This window comes from Schistocerca cancellata, chromosome 9 (assembly GCF_023864275.1).
Source record: "Schistocerca cancellata isolate TAMUIC-IGC-003103 chromosome 9, iqSchCanc2.1, whole genome shotgun sequence".
Lineage (NCBI taxonomy): Eukaryota > Metazoa > Arthropoda > Insecta > Orthoptera > Acrididae > Schistocerca > Schistocerca cancellata.
In genome coordinates this window covers 400,911,162-400,931,391 of record NC_064634.1, presented here as the reverse complement: position 1 = coordinate 400,931,391, position 20,230 = coordinate 400,911,162, and the positions used below count along the sequence as shown (strand labels likewise).

Genomic DNA, 20,230 nt, shown 5'->3' with positions numbered 1-20,230 from the left:
AATACTATGGTTGCTGCTATGAGCAGCACAGACCTCTGAGCACGTGGAGCTTTGCGGACAGATCAGAGCACCTATCCCTACATAGGCATAAATAATGGTCCTGCTCCACATTGGATTCAGCCTCAGGATGCACCTTATGAAGATTGTGAGTTACGCTATTGAAATATCATGCAAGTACAGCATGGACTACTGGAGAGGGAAGTGTTATTGCTCATTTCTGGGCTAGGAACTATGTTTGGGTCACAAGAAGATTCTGACCCTTTATGTGTTGCAATTGGTAACGTTCACTACACTGACAAATTATAAAATCAGCTACATAAGGAATATAATAATAGTTTATTTGAATTTACTGCCATGGACACTGACAAAGGAACAACATAGCTTATACTACTTGTGACACTTTTGTGATCTTGTAACTTTGTGGCTGATGCATCAAACTGTAACAATAGTAAACAGCTACATGTAAATCTTGTTTATATTTTTGAAGAAGAATATAAGCAAAAGTAAATAGGGATCTGGCTTTATTTCCAACAATTAGTGTGCTGCTCTTCAGAAGCACTAATGTGTCACATTGTATGTTCTTGTCGCCAGAGTTCTTGAGTGTGAATGACAAGATTTGTTGCATCATCATTCACGTCTGATACTGAAAAGTGCCAAGGAAAATGGTTTCAAACTCCTTTAAATGCTCATATAAAAGTTTTGGTGTTAAAAATACGACAGCAGGGCAGGTTATAGAAATTGGGACATATTTAACTAGCAAGAAATGAAACTGTTAGTACTCAGGAATCACTTGGATTGATGATGCGGTGTGTACGATTTTGTCTGAGTACTTCAATTAGCAATTTCACATTAGGACATAAGCTGGTGATATTCACACTTAAATTGATTTTTTAAAAACATAACAAGTAGATTTTTCAAGTTCATTTTTACTAATAATCATAAAAGGAAATACAAAGGTGACTGTTGAATTTGCCTGAAATTGTCTTTGGTAAAATCAGTATCTTTTTACAATAGTACAATGTTTTACTGTTTCTTCCTCTTGGAAACACTTTCTGGAGATAATGAATGGCTTCTCTTTCTGCGAGACTTTTCACTATGATGTCCCTTTATTTTCCTTTCATTATTTGGGCTGCTGCTCGCTGATTTTTCAGAACACTGCTGGAAAAAAATGTAGGGATAATCACAGATCCATAATTACAATATATATTAAAGTGTAATATGATGACAGCCAGTCAAAACTACTTGCAGAATAAATTACTATTTAATAGGATTGTGGAGTATAATATGAGGAACATTTTATGCATCAAAATCATCTTGTTCAGTATTTTGTATGAAAGACTTTCCCTCATTAGTCAGTTCATATTTATTAATATTGTTTCTATGAACATTCTGCAAAGTCTTCAGTTTTTTCTTGATCAAGCAGAGGAATTGCTTGGTTAAGATGCGCAGGTATATTGGCAAGGAGTTGAGGGTCAAATACCCATCCACCCATCCTGATTCTATAGTTCTCCTACATAACCAAAGGTAAACACTCCATGATGTCAATTTCAATTGGTGTTAGAGGTTAAGACCAACAAACAGATTTCATGGAGTCTTAAGTGTTTAGTTTAACAGAGTCCAGTTGTCTTATGAGGTGACAGGTACAGGCACAATGGAATATAATAATACATATAAAAATTAGAGCTCACAAAAATATAAAATTTAGGAACAAGGAGTTCAACAATGGTGCTTCGCTGTTATTACTTTAACATACAAAGGCTGATTATTATTATGCATCCACACTTTGCCCAATGGCTCATGACTAAGGACTATAGAACAAAACAAAAGTGCGCAGATAGTACTCTACAGTTGTTCAGTCAGGGCATTGTGACTCGTATTTGTAAACTCGTGGATCTTCTACTGATTTTCCTGGAAATGGCGTAACAAGTACTTCACCACTAATATCCAGAGGGCACAATTTGAGCAAATCCACCCACCCAAATTGAAATAAGAGAGGGGATATAGACATTCTTTCCAACCTCTGTAAAGATCTGCACAACAAATCAATGTGTATTGTGACCTGTTACAACCCTGGGTAATCTGACAGGTATTTTTCAGTACCAAATATGTAAGCTCTTTTAATTACTGTTGAAAAGTATCAAACAATAGATAGATTTACTGTTCTACTATACCTCACTGTCAGATGTATCACTTGCATATTTTCGTTTCTTTTTAGACTTTTTCGATTTCTTGTGGTGACTTTTACTTTTCTTGTGCTGCAAAAAAAATATAAAATAAGTTAAAAATCATATTAAAAATGTAACATACTAGTGCAACAGTAAGAAAATTGTATCACTGACCAACAACAATGGGCTACAGAAAAGCAGCATTGTAGCTGCCCACATTTGTAACACTTCACTGTGAAGTGCAGTGCTGTATAGGCATGGAAAAAGTTATTCTGATGATTTGATTAATATCTGAACGAGCATGAGCAAATTGTATAGCAATATGTAGTTGCAAGTCTGCATCAGGAATGGTTACATAGGGCAGAATTTCAGTATATAACATATTTAGTGGTATCTGGAAGTGCATGGTGTGTTGTGCTTTCTGTGAACAGTTATTGGGTGCTGAATGACAAATGAAAATATTCAGTACCATTCATAATTCTAAATATCAATGTTCTCATATTGGAATATTCATATTCAAGTTGTTAAGGAGGAATCAATGATGTGATGAAAGAGGTTGTATTACTATATCACAGAAGAATTGTCACACTAGTTAACAAAAAAATACAAACTATTATTGAATAAAAGTTTCATTAAGCAGCTAGGCTCTAAAAATACAAGTACTGTAAACACAGAGTAAAGCACCTGCTTGGCACCATTCCATGCCAATTTATTCATTGGCCATTTAGAGAAATCCTTCCCAATCACCCAGAATCCAAAACCTCTGGGTTGAGTGTGAGGACACTGTATCCACATTCCTCCAGAACCCCAACACCTTCTCTCTCATCTGGTCCTCCCCAACCCAAAAGCCACCTTCTTTGATGTTGACCTCCACCTCAAAGATAGCTACATCAGTATCTCTGTCCATATCAAACCTACTGACCACCAAGCATTAGGACATTGCCACCGATCCCATATCATGAAGTTCCTTCCATACAACCTAGCCACTCATAGCCATAGCATCTGTAATGAGTAGCAGTCCCTCTCCATATGTATCAAGGATCTCACTGAGGCCTTCACAGACCAAAATTACCCTCCCAAACTTGTACAGAAACTGATCTCCTGTCCTTTATCTCACCAATCACCCACCACCTCCCAAAGCCCCATGGTCCGACCTCAAATCCTCATAACACAGGACCACTCAGGACTGGAGCAGCTGGATCACATTCTCTGCTACCTCTCTTCATGCCCTGAAATGAGGAAATCTTACCCCATTATCATTCCTACACTTCCCACAGTGGTGTTCCACCACCCACTGAGCATACACAATATCCTTACTCATCCCCATTCCAAACCCCTTGCCTCATTGCTCATATTCCTGTAGCAGACCTAGATGTGTCCACAGCTCGTGGCCTAGTGGCTAATGTTGCTACCTCTGGATCACGGGGTCCCAGGTTCGATTCCCGGCTGGGTTCAGGATTTTCTCTGCCTGGGGACTGGGTGTTTGTGTTGTCCTCATCCTTCCATCATCATACTGGACTGTGTGTACAGGAACTGATGACCACCCCACAAACCAAACATCATCATTGGACCTAGATGCAAGACCTGTCTCATACATCCTCCCACCACCACCACCAATTCCAGTCCAATCACAAGCATCACCTATCTCATCGAAACCAGGGCTACTTCTGAAAGCTATCATGGGATCTACAAGTTAAGCTGCAACCACTATGCTGCATTCTACATCGACATGACAACCAACAAGCTGTGTGTCCATATAAATAGCCACTGAAAAACTGTGGCCAAAGGCAATAGAACTAACCACTTGCTGAGCACGCTGTGCAACACAACATTCTGCACTTCAGTGACTGTTTTACAGCCTGCACCATATGGATCCTTCCAACTAACACCAGCTTTTCTGAATTGTGCAGGTGGGAAATCTCCCTGCAGTATATCCTACATTCTTGTAACCCTGCTGGCCTCGACCTTTGTTACTGTCCTTCACCCACATGTCCTCGAACCCGCTCCCATTCCAGGGCTTAACAGCCCTCTCTCTATTTCACCAAAACATCCACAGTCTTTTTATTTCTCTCCTTTTCCACTCCCCTCCCCACCTGTTCCCCATGTAACCTCCCAATTGTACCTAGTTGCCCTACCATATCCCCACCACATCCCTGTATGTTCCTAAAAGCAGCACTTTCACTGTCCCCCACCATTATTGTGCTATCCCTCCCTCTCCATACCTCTGCCACCCAGATTGCTTCTCCCACCACACATAGCTGCTTGCTGTCCAGTTTCGGTAGCCAGAGACAGTGGTTGTGTGTGTGTGTGTGTGTGTGTGTGTGTGTGTGTGTGTGTGTGTGTGTACTTTATAAGAAGGCCGTTTGGCTGAAAGCTTACTTGCTTAGCAGTCTTTGTTGTGCCTGTCTACAACTCAACATCTCCACTATAAGGTGAGTAGCACTCTATCCTTTTCATATTATTGTCAGATACTATTTGAATCACAGAAGGAAGCAAGACTGCATTTTCAAGATAGCAGAAATTGGTATAATGCAGTATATACATGGTTATGGAGGTAATATGTGTCAACAAAAAAGAAAGTTACATAGTATGATATTTTCTATATGCTCATAACAACATACAGAGCATAAAGTTTACAATGAAAAAAGAAATAAGAATACAAGTGATGAACTAGGAACTAAGAAAGCTTGTAATGTGTGAACTTAGAAAACAAGAAATAGGAGTGGGGTACCACAGAGTTTTGTTAAAAGTGCATATGAAAGAGAAATTTTTTCTACTTTTGTGCTTTAATCCCCATGTCTCTTGGGGTCATCCCTTCTAGCCTCATTATGCCATTCTGAACGTATTTGCGTCATTTCAAGGTTCAGACCCATGGTTTCCACAGTGTAGTGGGTCCTCATCCATGAATTCAATGTTTATCCAGTGCTTCTTCTCACTTATTTTATGTAAAGTATTGTCCTTGTCGTATTGTTAGGTTTACAGCACATGACATTCCTGTACTAGTGTAGGGGATTTTCTTGAAGTTTTTCCACTATGTTTGTTTCCTTAAATGAGTCTGTCTTTTAGGATCATTTCTCCAGGCCAGCTGAGCATCCTTGCCTCTGTAACCTGGAGGTTCTGTTCATCTGATTAGCACCATGGCACACCACACTGAAAATACATAAAATGTATTCGCAGTTGTGAATATCGACAACCATCAGCTGTATGATGGAGTGATGAAAATTAAAATTTGTGTGAACCGGTAGTCAAATCCGGATATCATGCTTATTGTGAGCAGGAAATCCGAGTTAGAGCCCTGTTCCAGCACAAATTTTCATTCTCGTCATTCCATTATAGAGTTGATGTTTATCCAGATTTGAGGTTCTGGGCAAAAAAGTCCTCCTGTAGAAATAGAAACCATAACACACAAGCTCATCTCATACACATTCGGCCACTGATATTGGTTACTGTGGCCAGACTGCATACTGCGACTGCATCTGACAAGAGTAGCAAGGGGGGTTGTGTTGTGAGGGCAAGGAGGAGGGATGGGGGGAGAGACAGTGCTGTAAGGGTGGATGATGATGATGTGCTGTCTGTGAGATTGTCATGGATGTGGGGGAGATAGGACAGGGCTTTTACGTACAGAGTCAACTTCTTGTGCTGAGAGAGGGGGAAAGAAAAGGGAGTGGATTAAAGCAGAGAAAGGAAAAAGGCTGTAGGTGCATTGGCAGATATGACTTTGTAGTGTTGGAGTGGGAGAAGGGAAGGGGATACGAAGGTGGAGGACAGCGAGTTACTACAGTAACCAGAATATGTCAGGACTAGAAGGCACTGGCCAAGCAGCCTAGGCCATCAAACAGTGAGTTCCAGAAAACCACTAAGGACAACAAGACAAGATGACAGAATGACAAGGCCAGGTGTAAACCAATCGAGAACATCAATACAGCAATACGTGAAGCCAAGCAACGCTGCAAACAAGGAGTGAAAGTAAGTGCAGCCAAACATGACTGAGGTCTGGATCCCAGTGCTGCTGACTTTATAGTATGACTGCAGATTCCAATAACCTGAAATGTGTGGCATGGCCTGCGGCTATTACTGATACAGTGACAGCATTGCTTGCAAATATTAGGAGCAATGAAACTTCCTGGCAGATTAAAACTGTGTGCCGGACCGAGACTCGAACTCAGGACCTTTGCCTTTCGTGGTCAAGTGCTCTGCCATCTGAGCTACCCAAGCACGACTCACGCCCCATCCTCACAGCTTCACTTCTGCCAGTACCTCATCTCCTACCTTCCAAACTTTACGGAAGCTGTAAAGCATTCTGGAAACATCCCCCTGGCTGTTGCCAAGCCATGTCTTCGCAATATCCTTTCTTTCAGGAGTGTTAGTTCTGCAAGGTTCGCAGGAGAGCTTCTGTAAAGTTTGGAAGGTAGGAGACGAGGTACTGGCAGAAGTGAAGCTGTGAGGATGGGGCATGAGTCGTGCTTGGGTAGCTCAGATGGTAGAGCACTTGCCCGCGAAAGGCAAAGGTCTCGAGTCTCAGTGCAGCACACAGTTTTAATCTGCTAGGAAGTTTCATATCAGTGCAAACTTCGCTGCAGAGTGATAATCTCATTCTGGATTAGGAGCATTGCACGACACCTGTCATCTGGGCCCATGTGTTCTAGGAGGCTGTCAAACGCATCAGGCCAGAGTATCAGACCCGTGAAGGTTGAGGCCTTGGGGGTTATGGGAATGAAGGATCTGTTGTAGGGAGAGTTCTCACCTGGCACAGGCAAAATTACCTAGAAAAACCTCAATTCCACTCCATTTTAGTTATATCTCACTAACAAGAAGAGAAAATAATTAAGCACTTGGTGTGTTGGCCTTTACAGAATTATTCTCCATGACGCAGCATATGCCATGTTGCTCGTATAGTGGGTGTATGACTGCTATAACAATTACAAACAGCAATCAACAGTGCTTTCTTTCACACTCCGGTCCACCATAGCACTCAGAACCTGCTTGGTGTACCTCCAGCTTTCTCACCATATCAAAGTTATAATTATGTACAAAAACAACAATTCGAACCCAAACCTTTCATCCAACTTCCTCTCAGCTCTTGACACACATGTTCCATTGAAAGGCCTAATCTTCGTTTCCATAGCTAAATTTTACATCACTGTCCTAGTTGAAGATATCTTCACAGTCACTTGGACACTTAACTGGAACCACTACCTGACCACTATGCACTGATCCACAAACATCAGAGTGAGAATTAAAGCATGCCGGAACATTTCCAATTCCAAAATAATGCTCCTCCTGTCCTCTTAACACTATAATCTCCAGGCATGTCAGGAGATCTACATTTCCAACACTGTCCTGCAAACTTTCCTACAAACTTCTTTGAAACCTCAAATCCTATTCCAGCTAAATCCTGTGCCATCTGTGATCTGAAGTCAGACCACTACAATTACCATCCCAGCAGACAAAAGTTCCACTACAGTGTCACGTGATCATAGGCAATATGAGGCAAAGGGTCTGTGTCAACACACAAATGCAAAAAACTTTTCTTCATGACCCCATTCATTCCATCAATACTAAGTGCAGGAAATCTTTAAAACCCTAGGCCCCTCCAAAGATCACATAATGGCCTCCACAACTTAAAATATACACCCCCTGCCCCATATCTGTGCATCTCTACATCACACCTCTTTTGCTGCTGGGTTCAATATCAGAAGAACATCCATCAAGCATGGCATACACATAATAGCCAACCAAGATAAAACCTTAGACCACGAGACCTTCCAGTCAAATACGATGATGCAACAAAATGCTGATACATTTGTACCGTCCAAGATCGCTGCTGGACTTTGGAGACTGGTGGTGGTATTTCATACAGGAGATAGATCAGTTGGTTTCTGGGCAAATAATGGTAAATTCACCATAACCAAGTAGTTGGGGCACCTGTATGCCAACAGTGATGCTGTTGAGAGGGGGGAAAAAACTTGAGAGACTCAATTGGCCGAACAAAGTGAAAAGGGTGTTGTTTTCTTTAAAGACCTCAATGAAAAATATATGCTTGTAGATGGTGAATTGTAATTGCTAATTCTGATGCATCAAGTTTCCTCATAGAACCTTAGTTAAACTGATTATAACATACGATAATATAAATGTAACTTTTATTTTGAACTATAAACTGTGTTATGCATGTGTTTAGGAATCTTAGAGGATAGTAGCTGCAGGGGAGACCATTTTACATACAGTACAATTACGAGAGCCATTATATACTGCCATGACTGTGGTGCATGCATTATGGTGGAGTGGTTAGCATCGTTGGCTAATGTGATGCGGGTCACCAGTTCAAAACCGACTGTCAACAATTATTTGTTATTTGGTATTTACCATAACTGGGATATTCAATGTTTGTGAAAAAACATCAACACACTATAATATGCAATGTTTATATAAATAGCTGCACTCTCCATCCAGGTTACTTGTAAGTGTTGTACTTCACTGAGGACCCTGACTTCTGATTTGGAATTGACTGTGGTTTCGACGTGACAATATGAAAGAGCACTGGCATTTTCATTGAAATTAAACAAGCATTATTGTATAAATAAAAGCTTTTTCTACACTACAACTTGTAGGTGTTATTAATCGTTGAAGAGATTTCATAGTGTGTTACCTTTTTAATTTTCTTTGCTTTCTTACTATGCTTTGTTTTCTGTGCCTCTTCAGCTAGCTGAGCAAGTACACCGGGCACATCATCATCGTCATCGTCTGGCAAAAGCTCATAGGTTTTCCCATCTGGACTCTATAAAATTAAATGCATATTTAAAGAATTTACTATATAAATATTAAGAGAAATTATGCGCTTGTTTGTAGCAGCAGAATGCCAAGAAATTGCTGGAGCAGTCTATGAATATTTCTTACCTTGAAGCAATCTTTTGCTAAATGTCCGTAAGTACCACATTTTGTACACGTTGTCTTTAACACTGCTTCAAGTTCAATAACTTTTCTCCTTGAAGATGGGTCGAAGGACTTTCTTTTGAGTTCGTCTTGGCTGGTAGTAGAATAAGTTTAAACTTTTATAAAATGCAACAGCCATGAAAATATGTTTCTATTCTAAACACACACACATACACACATTACATTTTTCTGGTATTGCAGCCTCATTAGAATGAATACTTGAAATCTTGAAATGTGAAGAATACTAAGAAATGTGAATAGATAGATGGGGGAGAGGGAGCGCTGGGGTGGGTGGGGGGGAGTAATACAGTTTAAAACCAAGAGAATTATAGGAGCAAAGAATATTTGCGTGGGACAGCTCTGCTTGCACAGTTAAGGGACATCGTCAATATTTGTGGGGCGAGCTGGAAGAAGAGGGGATGATCCGAGTCACACAGGTTGTGAAACAGATATTGTAGTTGAAAATGTGCTAAACAGCTTAATCTGCAGCTGATTGTTCAAGTTTATGGTCATATCAGTGGACAGCTGCTTAAGAATCCAGCCACTTACTGTTAATACATGATATGGCAGTTTTTACAAGTAACTTGTCTCTGATAGGTTAACATTAGCGACTAAACTGAAATATAAAACACTAACCATTACTATCTATTGTGCATATTGTTATTGTTGTTGTTATTGTTATTGTTATTGTTATTATTATTATTATTATTATTATTATTCAAATGAAAACATGCTGGTGTGGAACATATACAGTCAGAAACTAATAAAGTACAGGACAATGTAGGGTGTCAGCAGGAAAAATCAGTAAGCCAAACTCAAATTCAGACTGCTGCATAAGAGGCTGTATACTTTAAGAAATACGTTCACAAAAGTGAAATTTTTGTACGTGATTTTCCTCTGTAGTAATTGAGAGGAAAAAATAAAACTGGTATCTGTACCACCAGTCACAAATGCATTAGCATTCAAAGAGAACAATTGGAGAGAGACTACAACAGATGATTAAGGTACGAAGTATGGCAAAAACTGCTTACCACATGGAAATATAAAGAATCATGTACTAGGGATTTATCGATGAGGGGATACAGAACAAAAAAGGTCTAATGAACTTGCCCGGAATGCATGGTTTCCATACTAGAGACCATTTATTCAATCATACATTGTTACAGAGACTGCGGTATAATACACATTGTTCCAAGCAGCCACTGTTATAGTATGTACTGAAAATGGCTTCCATGTTCCTCAATGCATGCGTGTACACACTGTAGCATGTTCTGTCTCACACATTCACATTGGCCATGCTGCATCCAAACAGTGTCAAAGGCAGCATGAATATGCTGCTCCAGTGTCTCCACATCTGGAACGGGCTGTGCATACACGATACTTTTGAAATGACCCAATAACCAGAAATTGCAGGGGTTGATATCTGGTGAATGAGCAGGCCATGCAACTGGACCCCCTCGCTGATCCATTGACCAGGGAAGACACATTACAGATGTGTCCGAACATTAACGGCGAAATGGACTGGAGCACTACCATGTAGCAGCCACACAGCCCTTCGAATCACCAATGGCACTTTTTCCAGCGTTGGAGGCAAAAACATCCACAAGAAATGCCGACAGTTTCCGGCCTGTTAGGCAATGTGGGAGGAAGACTGGTCCCAAAATACAATCACCAATTATCCTGGCCCACACATTCTGGCTGGAACAATGCTGATGATTCGCTGTCACCATACCATGGGGGTTCTGGATACTATACCACAAATGACTGTTATGAAAGATGAAGATACCACTCAACATAAAGGTCGCCTCATCTGTGAATATACCACTCCACATAAAGGTCGCCTCATCTGTGAATATGATTGGATGACACAAATCCCAGAATCATGGTTGCCTGGTGAAGAAACCAGGGACAAAACTGTTCCCAATATGGAAAGTTTGTTGCTAGTGAGCTCTGTGCATGTTGTAAGTGATAAGGATTGCAACAATTTTCATGGAGAATATTCCACTTCATTATCTGGCTTACCCTGTACCTACACACGCTGGCAGATGACATTCACTGGGCATTCTTCATACCCACACCCTTCCATTGGATCGCTACATCGTTTACCGTGATTCATCACTCCACACAATGTTTTTCCACTGTTCAATCATCCAATGTTTATGCTCCTTACATCAAGCGAGGCATCGTTTGGTATTTACCGACGTGATGTGTGGCTTATGAGCAGCCGATCGACCATGAAATCCAAGTTTTCTCACCTCCCATCTAAGTGTCATAGTACTTGCAGTGGATCCTGATGCAATTTGGAATTCCTGTGTGATGGTCTGCATATATGTCTGCCTATTACAGATTATGACCCTCTTCAACTGTCGGCGGTTTCTGTCAGTCAACAGACAAGGTCGGCCTGTACACTTTTGTGCTGTATGTGTCCCTTCATGTTTCCATTTTACTATCACATCAGAAACAGTGGACCTAGGGATGTTTGGGCATGTGGAAATCTCGCATACAGACGTATGACCCAAGTGACACCCAATCACCTGACCACGTTCGAAGTCCGTGAGTTCTGCTGAGTGCCCCATCCTGCTCTCTCATGATGTCTAATGAGCAGTGAGGTCACTGAAATGGAGTAGGTGGCAGCACAATGTACCTAATATGAAAAACACATGTTTTGACCACAAAGTGTAGCTGTATTTCTGCACTCATGAAACAAATATCTACAATTACACACAGAGGTATTACTGTCTTCAGACCATAAAAATTCAAAATGCTGCAATAATCTATTGATCTGTGATTTATTATTAACATTATGCTATACCCATACTTACTGAATCTGAACTCCATTTGGGTCTAAATCCTTTCCAGTACCCTGATCCACCACTTTCATTGACAAGGAAATTTTCTTTTCATCCTATATGAGCAAAATAGATATAAATTAGAAGCAACAATTAAATTACAGCTATCCATTTGGGTGTCCCTTATTTTCCAATTTCAATATTTTTGAGCACTGTCCCTCCAACATTCTTTGAATGACTCTAAAACAAGTCTGTAGAAAATTTTATTGCAATCAGAGGATTGTAACCCATGCCAACTCTAGCACGAACTCCCATGAGGAACATGACCTTTCGCACTGTTCACAGATATTGCACTGAAGTCACCTCAGCTTATTGGTCAATGGTTTATTTGTTACCAATCATATCACACATATTTTCCAGTCACTATCTAGGATGTCACATCAATTACGCAATGCCAAGGAATGTGTATTTTTTGATAGGAGATGTAAAAGACCAAATAACTGGACATAATTACCATCAAGCACACAAGTGCTGGAAGTTTTATTTTATAACATATGGGATGTACAATTAACAATTACTGAGAATTCTAATCTTGTGGTTTGCAAGTGCATTATATTTTGGTAGAAAGCAAGATTTCCCACAAGCACGCACGCACGTGCCCGCGCGCGCCCACACACACACACACACACACACACACACACACACACACACAAAATCAGGTTGGAGGAGAATAGGATGTTCTTATTTCAACACAGGGAGCCAGGGTGCAAAGGCTATTGTCCAGGAATGGATCGAAAGACCACGGCAGAAAAAACTGGAAGACAAGAAAAGGCAGAAGAAACAAAAAACTACATTTTCAGCCTTTTATCTTCTTCTTTATCATCATCATCTGAAAAATCAAATAATGGAGATGCTGAGCAGGGGAAAAAAACAGAGAGAGAGAGAGAGAGAGAGAGAGAGAGAGAGAGAGAGAGATACTTGCCACATTGAGGTACTTCATTTGAATCTGAATGAGGCGAAAGGATCAGAAGAGTGAGGGCTCGGGAAACAAGATATAATGACAGAAAAGAAAAGGAATGTAGAGGTACAGAAAGGCAACCCAGGAGCAAACCAGTGCAGAGACATGGTAAAGAGGAACTGCTGAGAAAACATAGTAGAGGAGGATACACAAACCTATTCATTTACAAAAGTAAAAGGCTGGTAGACACAGAGTGCTGTGGTTACTGATAATAACTTGATACCAGTGCCTATGAGTTTAATTTTTACACCACAGCACAGAAGATGATCACTATGTGATTGAAAATCAATTTCGCTATCAATAAACCATCAATATTACAGCCAACGCTGACCTTCCTTTTAACTTACAGTATTGTTACCTTTGGGGACAGTGAACAGTTCACTGTGTTACAGAAGTACAGAATGGTTCTGGTTAAAATGCTATTTGGAATGCATTAATATATTGGGGTATTGAAGATAGTGTACAAGTTCTCTGCAGTGACACAGCTACCTCAAATACTGGCTGTGTTAATGGTGCATGCACAAAATGGACAGAGTGTTCATGTATTTCCAATTCCATCATCACATACATGAACTTGTATTTGAATATGAAGTACATGGTGCAATAAGCAGCCATGACATATCAGTTAACACATTTGAGAGAAAACGGGAAAGTCATCATCAGTCATTTTCACACTGACAAAAAGATTGTCAATTTTTTTTAATGAATAAGAAATTAAGGTGATGTTAGACTTTTAAGAAAGTGAATTAGAGAAACTAACAGTAACAGCTGATTGGGAACTCATGGAGGTCTGTGTAGTATTTTTGGGAGGAGACTTTGGAGGGAAAAGAAACCAACAACAACAAAAAACTGAAAATGTATGCTCCTGGAGCAACGCATCAAACAAGATATGTGGCAAGACCAATTTATTATTTAAAATGTTTCTGCTATGGTCACAACTTGACCTCTCCACTGAAAATAAAAATGGACTCAGATGCCTCTCTTTTCATTGTAAATGTTTATGTCAATCCATGGCGTTAGTGCAGTGGAGGTGTAAAAGCTCCTCATCTGGATCTCTTAAAATATCTTATATCATATGAAAAGATAATATTCCAGAATTTTAAAAGCAGCTGTAAGGAAATTTAGTCATCATTTGTTGTATTTATCAGAACACTTTTCTTTCTTATTGCTCTTTGATGATGAAGTAAACGGACAAACAAAAACTGAAATGGTAGCAAATTTGGACAGAGATAATATAGAAATGGAAGTGAGATATATTTCTTTTTGTGGAGAATGGATGGACCATTATGTGGTAAGTTTAATATTATTCTGATTGCCATATATTTAATTCTTTAATTTACATCTTCCATTTCACTCTCATCTCGTTTTCAGAGAACACATTAGCAGACTTCATGTCGCACAACAGCTGTGGCCTGTTCTCTTGCCTGAAGATTATGGACACTAGTTCTATTCAAGAATTCTCTTCAACATGGATGAGCAGCACTTCATATTCAGATGCTAAGAGGATAGTTTACGATTTAAAAGCTACTAATGTCTAAGGTGTATTAAATTAATGCAAGATTTTCACAGACTATTAACTGTAGACAAGAAGCAAAAGGAATATGTATTGTGTAATGTTCAAGAACATTGAAGACTGTATCCTGATTGCAGGGAAGAAACTCTGGAAAGAAAATATTCTCAGGAATACTAAACACATCTAGCCCCAAGAGTATTAAACACTCCCTAAAAAGCAAAAATATATTTTTGATCTTAGACAGTCATCTATAACTTTGACACTGACTAAAAGCTATAAAACTGAAAATTCCCAATATTAAAATTTTTTGCTCTAGTCAGCATGGGTCAACGTCATTGTATTGAGACAACATTTTTTTCCAGAGTATATCTAATGAAGTAAAAAACATTTAATGAATGAGCATAAAATTTTTAGAGGAAAAAGAAAGAAAAAATGGAGAGCAAAATAAGGGACACCCTATTGTCCTCACAATGAGAATTTCTTTAGTTATCAAGTAGCACTTTTGTTTATGTTCCAAATGGATTAAAATGTTGTTGAGATGTACTAAAGGAATTTACTTTCAATATAGGTTACTATATTACTGCTCACTGACTGATGTAATAAATTATGGGGCATTCGAGACAACATATATTCCCTCTTACAACTAGTAAACAAATTCTGAAGGAAAGAGAGAAATATAAACACTTTGTACAAGTGTTCTTATTCAAATTATTTCATTAGCATTTTGTTTACATATGTACAGCTGATGTCACTGAACTTGCATTCATAATGAACTTGTAACGTTCTCAGAAGTAGGCATGCACTCAAAGTTGAATAAACATAACACATTTCACAAGCATTAATCTATTTTAGCAATCCAGTTTTTTTTTGTAATTATTTATTTTGACCATGAGTGGAAACTGCGAGATTCATTGTGAGGGTGACTGTAGTATGGAGAACATGGGGGAAATTACAAATGCCCTATCTTAAAGCTGCAAGATATGAGCAGGAATAGCTTGATCAAAGAGCATGAAAGGTTATTTGTTGCCATTCAGTCACAGATGGAAGGAGCAAGGAAGGAGTTACTGAGAATGAAGTCTAGCAATGGGTGGCTGAGAAATGGCGCCTTGTACTATGTCCGGATGGGGGTTAGGGGAAGATGAGGGGAAACAATCTGACAGTTTTGTTGTAAGTACCACAAAGAGGTTCCAGCTGCCAGGCTTGACTGAAGAAAAGTATCAAGCAGAAGTACGAAATGTGCAGGAGACTTAAATGTTGAGGGAAACTAAACACATCACTAATGGTAGAAAGAAAAAGTACTGCTGCTAAGTTGCAGTCATTCCAGAGGTGACTGTTACAGGTATACTTACAGACTTGTCCAAGGTTTTTGAGACTGCTGGCCATAAAATAATACCAAACTAGAAACATAGATAAAGAAGAACAGTTAATGAATGGTTCCAGTGATACCTGGAAAATAAGCCACAAAAGGTAGAGATAGCCACCCTTCAGGTGATGATAAACATTTAGTGAAGCATTTTTCAAACCTAAAATATACTAACCTAGGTGTTCCTCAGGAGAGTATATTAAGACCGGTTTTATTCTTAAAAACAAAGCCTTTACAGACAATATAAGGAATGGAGAAAAAATCTCTTTGCATTCTGGTAAAATAATGGCATATGCCCCTCTTTTATGCTTACTGTTGCTGCACTTGACCTGTCTTGAGTTGTACTTGGTTTTTATTTGCCTGCTAAATATGATTTTGTTGTTATTATGTTTAAAATGACCTGTTGTGAACACCAGTAAAATTTTGTGAGGTTGGAAAACTATTTTGTATTTATAGGAAAACTATTTTGTATTTATAGACTATGTTGTGGATTTTTAACAGTGTCTACCTATGTTTTCTCATGCTCATTGGTCAAATGTGCCTGTTACTGCTGGGACTCAAGACATACTTTTCACTGCACATTTACATTTTGTGTATGCTGTTGGTAGTGGTTTATTTCACTGTTTTGTTATTGAATGTTCAAATCTGTTCCAATGTCTTTTCATTTTGTGTGTGTGTGTGTGTGTGTGTGTGTGTGTGTGTGTGTGTGTGTGTGTGTGAGTGTTTGATAGTTACTTAAGAGTGCTGAATGATATTCTGTTGCAGAGCACTGTTTAATAATAATGAAAATAATCAATTATTGTCAATATAATATACATGGATAGATAAAAAAAATCTACTCACCAAGTGGTGACAGAGGAACACACACACACACACACACACACACACACACAAAAGGGTTTAACTTTTACAAGCTTTCGGGGCAGTGACTCCTCCTTCTGGCAGAAGAGTTGAAGGGGAAGGAAGAGGGGTGAAGGAAAATGACTGGAGAGGTTTAGGGAAAGGGGTGGTTGTTGTTGTTGTGGTCTTCAACCCTGAGACTGGTTTGATGCAGCTCTCCATGCTACCCTGTCCTGTGCTAGCTTCTTCATCTCCCAGTACTTACTGCAACCTACATCTTTCTGAATCTGCTTAGTGTATTCATCTCTTGGTCTCCCTCTATGATTTTTACCCTCCACGCTGCCCTCCAATGCTAAATTTGTGATCCCTTGATGCCTCAGAACCAACCAGTCCCTTCTTCCTGTCAAGTTGTGCCACAAACTCCTCTTCTCCCCAATTCTATTCAATACCTCCTCTTTAGTTATGTGATCTACCCCTCTAATCTTCAGCATTCTTCTGTAGCACCACATTTTGAAAGCTTCTATTCTCTTCTTGTCCAAACTATTTATCGTCCATGTTTCACTTCCATACATGGCTACACTCCATACAAATACTTTCAGAAATGACTTCCTGACACTTAAATCTATACTCGATGTTAACAAAGGGGTACAGTTCAGAAAAGTCATCCAGAAACCAGGTCAGGGAAGGCTTACCATACCTGGGGTCTGAGTGACTTTTCTGAACTTTGCTTTTCCTAAACTTCTCCAGTCGTTTTCCTTCACCCCTCTTCCTTCCCCTTCAACTCTTCTGCCAGAAGGAACCACTGGCTCCAAAAACTTGTAAAACTTAAACCTTTTTGTGTGTGTGTTCCCCTGCAGCCACTTGGTGAGTAGATTTTTTACCTATCCATTTACTGTTTAATCATTGTAAGATGACACCTGGATTAATGAAATAAATAAATAAATCACTGATGAGTTTTTTGTCCTGTGTATAGCTTTTTGTATGTGGTGATTTTCTTCTGTTGTTAATAAGCGATACAGATGATTACTGAGTTTTACGATCTGGAGGTCTGTTTCTATGACACTAGGGTGGTGGTTCCCTTCAACAATGTGAAGTGAGGTCAGAGTGCGATCTGCAAATGTGAAATCAGTGCTGTTGCTTCGCAATGCTCTTAAATGCTCTAAATACCTTTTTCTGAAATTTTTACATTTCTGTCCTACGTAGTGAATAACAATCTTTGCTGGTTAACTCTTGTGTACCTTCCTTCCTAAATTTATCTATGACAGTTTTGAATTTTTTTTCTATAACGTACTGTTCTATACATGATTATTGAACAAGAGTCCATTCATTTACCATAGAAAAACAAATTAAGAACTCAATACAGCAATTTATATCAAGGATTAAGATTTGATAATAATTTGCCCAAGGAGATAAGAGAGACAACTAAAATACATTTATTTCAAAAAGCATTCAAAATGTACCTCTGAAATATTGTATACTACAAAATAAAAAATTGGTTAGAAAACCCAGAGTTGGCGGAAAAAAAAATTAAAAAAAAAAAAATAATAAGAAGTAAAAAATCCTCTGTTACATGACAATGACATTCACAATATAACACTTTTCATAGGAAAAGCATTCGCACCAGATCTGTAAAGCACAATACTAATGCCTCACCATTTACTAGATCTCAGCATCTGACACAGGTTTTTAGAGAGGCAGAAGGGAAGATGTAGTAATATAACAGAGGCATCACTGCAATGTTGTGGCCCCGAACTCATCTGCAGGTGTGTGATGTATGCAATGATTTCATTTTGACAGACATATAGTCATTAGTGAATAACAAGATTTTCCTTTATTTAAGGCAAACCTATGATGTTTATCGATAGTATGAAAGCAAAAGAAATGGCTGCCATCCTAGAGACGACTTTGCACTTAAACTAGAACAACATTATTAATTTCCTAGCAGCATTCTCCAAATTTGACACTTCTCTAAAAATGAAATTAATGCTGTATTTGCTTAGGTATTCTATGGCCATCATGTAAGATGCACACTACTGTGAACTTGCAGTAAGGCTATCAATCACTGAATAGTACTTCTTGCAAGGAACGAAAAATCAGAATAACAACATTTTGAACTATAAAATTCCTGGTGAAAATGAGAATACTCATAAATCTTAATAACCAGTAAGGAGATGGGAAAGTGTCAGACATTGTCTGCTGGTAGGTATCACTCTAGCATTTGCCTGGAATGGTTTGGGTAACACACTGAGACACGATGAAAAAACAAATACCTGACATGCAGGTACAAAAATAAGGCTGCATTTTTTTTGGGAACAACTTGAGCAATTCATGACAGACACATTTTACTTTCACTCTGTCAAAAACATATTCACATAGAAGAGAAAGTTATATACTGCACTGAACAGGTCATTCATTTTCTCATAACTATGGGCTTTTTACTTCAACAAACAAAACAATATTGATCTAGGAATTGAACAGAAAGATACTCAGCTGAGAACTTGTAATGCCCACAAATGTCATTATTGAAAGAACTCCAGCATCTGTAACCCAAGATATCAATAACAGGGATAATTTGTAGATGAAACAGACTTTCAAAAAATCATATGTTGATTACTACATCAATATCTTAAATCTTTGTCTGCCAGTTTGATACCTCAAATCAACTCACACTTCATATGGTTTGCAGTGTCAAGATAGGTCCATGTCTCTAAATGATGGTAGTGATCAAATGATAACAATAATAATAGCAAATCCATCTGTTTTATAAGCAGAGTTTTCCATGAGAAATATCTCAAGTCTGCCACACCTCACACTTCAGCGATGTTGTGGTTTTGAAGTCACAGCAACACAATACATCTGAGTCAAGGCATTTCTACCCTAATATTACATGTAGCATACTGTCAGCCAGAAGTAGCAAACTAGTCAACAATTGACACACTGCCCTTCAGACTAAATAGTTTTTGGGTTTAGCCTTGCCTACAGCCCAATGAGCATAACTTATAAAAAGTGGTTCAGCGGCCAGACAGAAAGTCAGTACAATTTACAAAAATCATATGCAGAAGTATTTACAGATCCCATGATCATGGTGAAGCAACCCAGGTCTTGGTTATACAAGATCCCCTTACTCTTATCTACTGTACATGGCCCACAGCTTCTGTGTCTAATGCCACTATGTGTTTGTTTATACTGTTGCACTTTAATAATGTTATTGAAACAAATTAATAAATACATAAAAATAAAATAATGTTCTTTATTTTAAATAAGTGAGTGACTCCATGTTACTATTAAGACTTGAGCATATATTGTTGCTCAAATATATATAATCGGAAATAATTAGAGATAATTCTGATCCCTCACCGTTACACCGATAACTTTGCACCAAACTCTTTCTCCACGCTGTAACACATCATTTGCGTCATCTACTGCACTTTTGGAAATTTGGCTACGATGTATTAGCCCATTGTCACGACGCCCTGGTATAGTAACAAAAGCTCCATAGTTATGAACTGAGCGCACCTGCAAAGAGAAAACAGTGTATTATTAGTTATTTAATGTGTCCCACAATCAAGAAATTGTTTCATCTTTCTGAACAAACTATGAGGGAAACTCTAC

At 38.8% G+C, this 20,230-nt stretch overlaps 1 protein-coding gene across 2 annotated transcripts in view; it reads right to left on the bottom strand.

Moving 5' to 3' along the window:
- Positions 1-350: 350 nt before the first annotated feature.
- The window catches only part of LOC126100194 (zinc finger CCHC domain-containing protein 17-like), a 54,573-nt gene continuing 34,693 nt past the window's right edge, over positions 351-20,230 (bottom strand). Inside the window, exons 2-7 of one of the 2 annotated variants that reach the window (XM_049910753.1) lie at positions 19,976-20,134; positions 11,918-12,000; positions 9,060-9,189; positions 8,812-8,940; positions 2,172-2,255; positions 351-1,155 (exon numbers count right to left, since the gene is read on the bottom strand). In XM_049910753.1, coding sequence (XP_049766710.1) covers positions 1,024-1,155; positions 2,172-2,255; positions 8,812-8,940; positions 9,060-9,189; positions 11,918-12,000; positions 19,976-20,134 — 717 coding nt within the window. In that variant the 3' untranslated portion in view covers positions 351-1,023. Of the gene's footprint in view, positions 1,159-2,171; positions 2,256-8,811; positions 8,941-9,059; positions 9,190-11,917; positions 12,001-19,975; positions 20,135-20,230 lie in introns of both variants that reach the window. The other variant, XM_049910752.1, reaches the window with a different exon arrangement.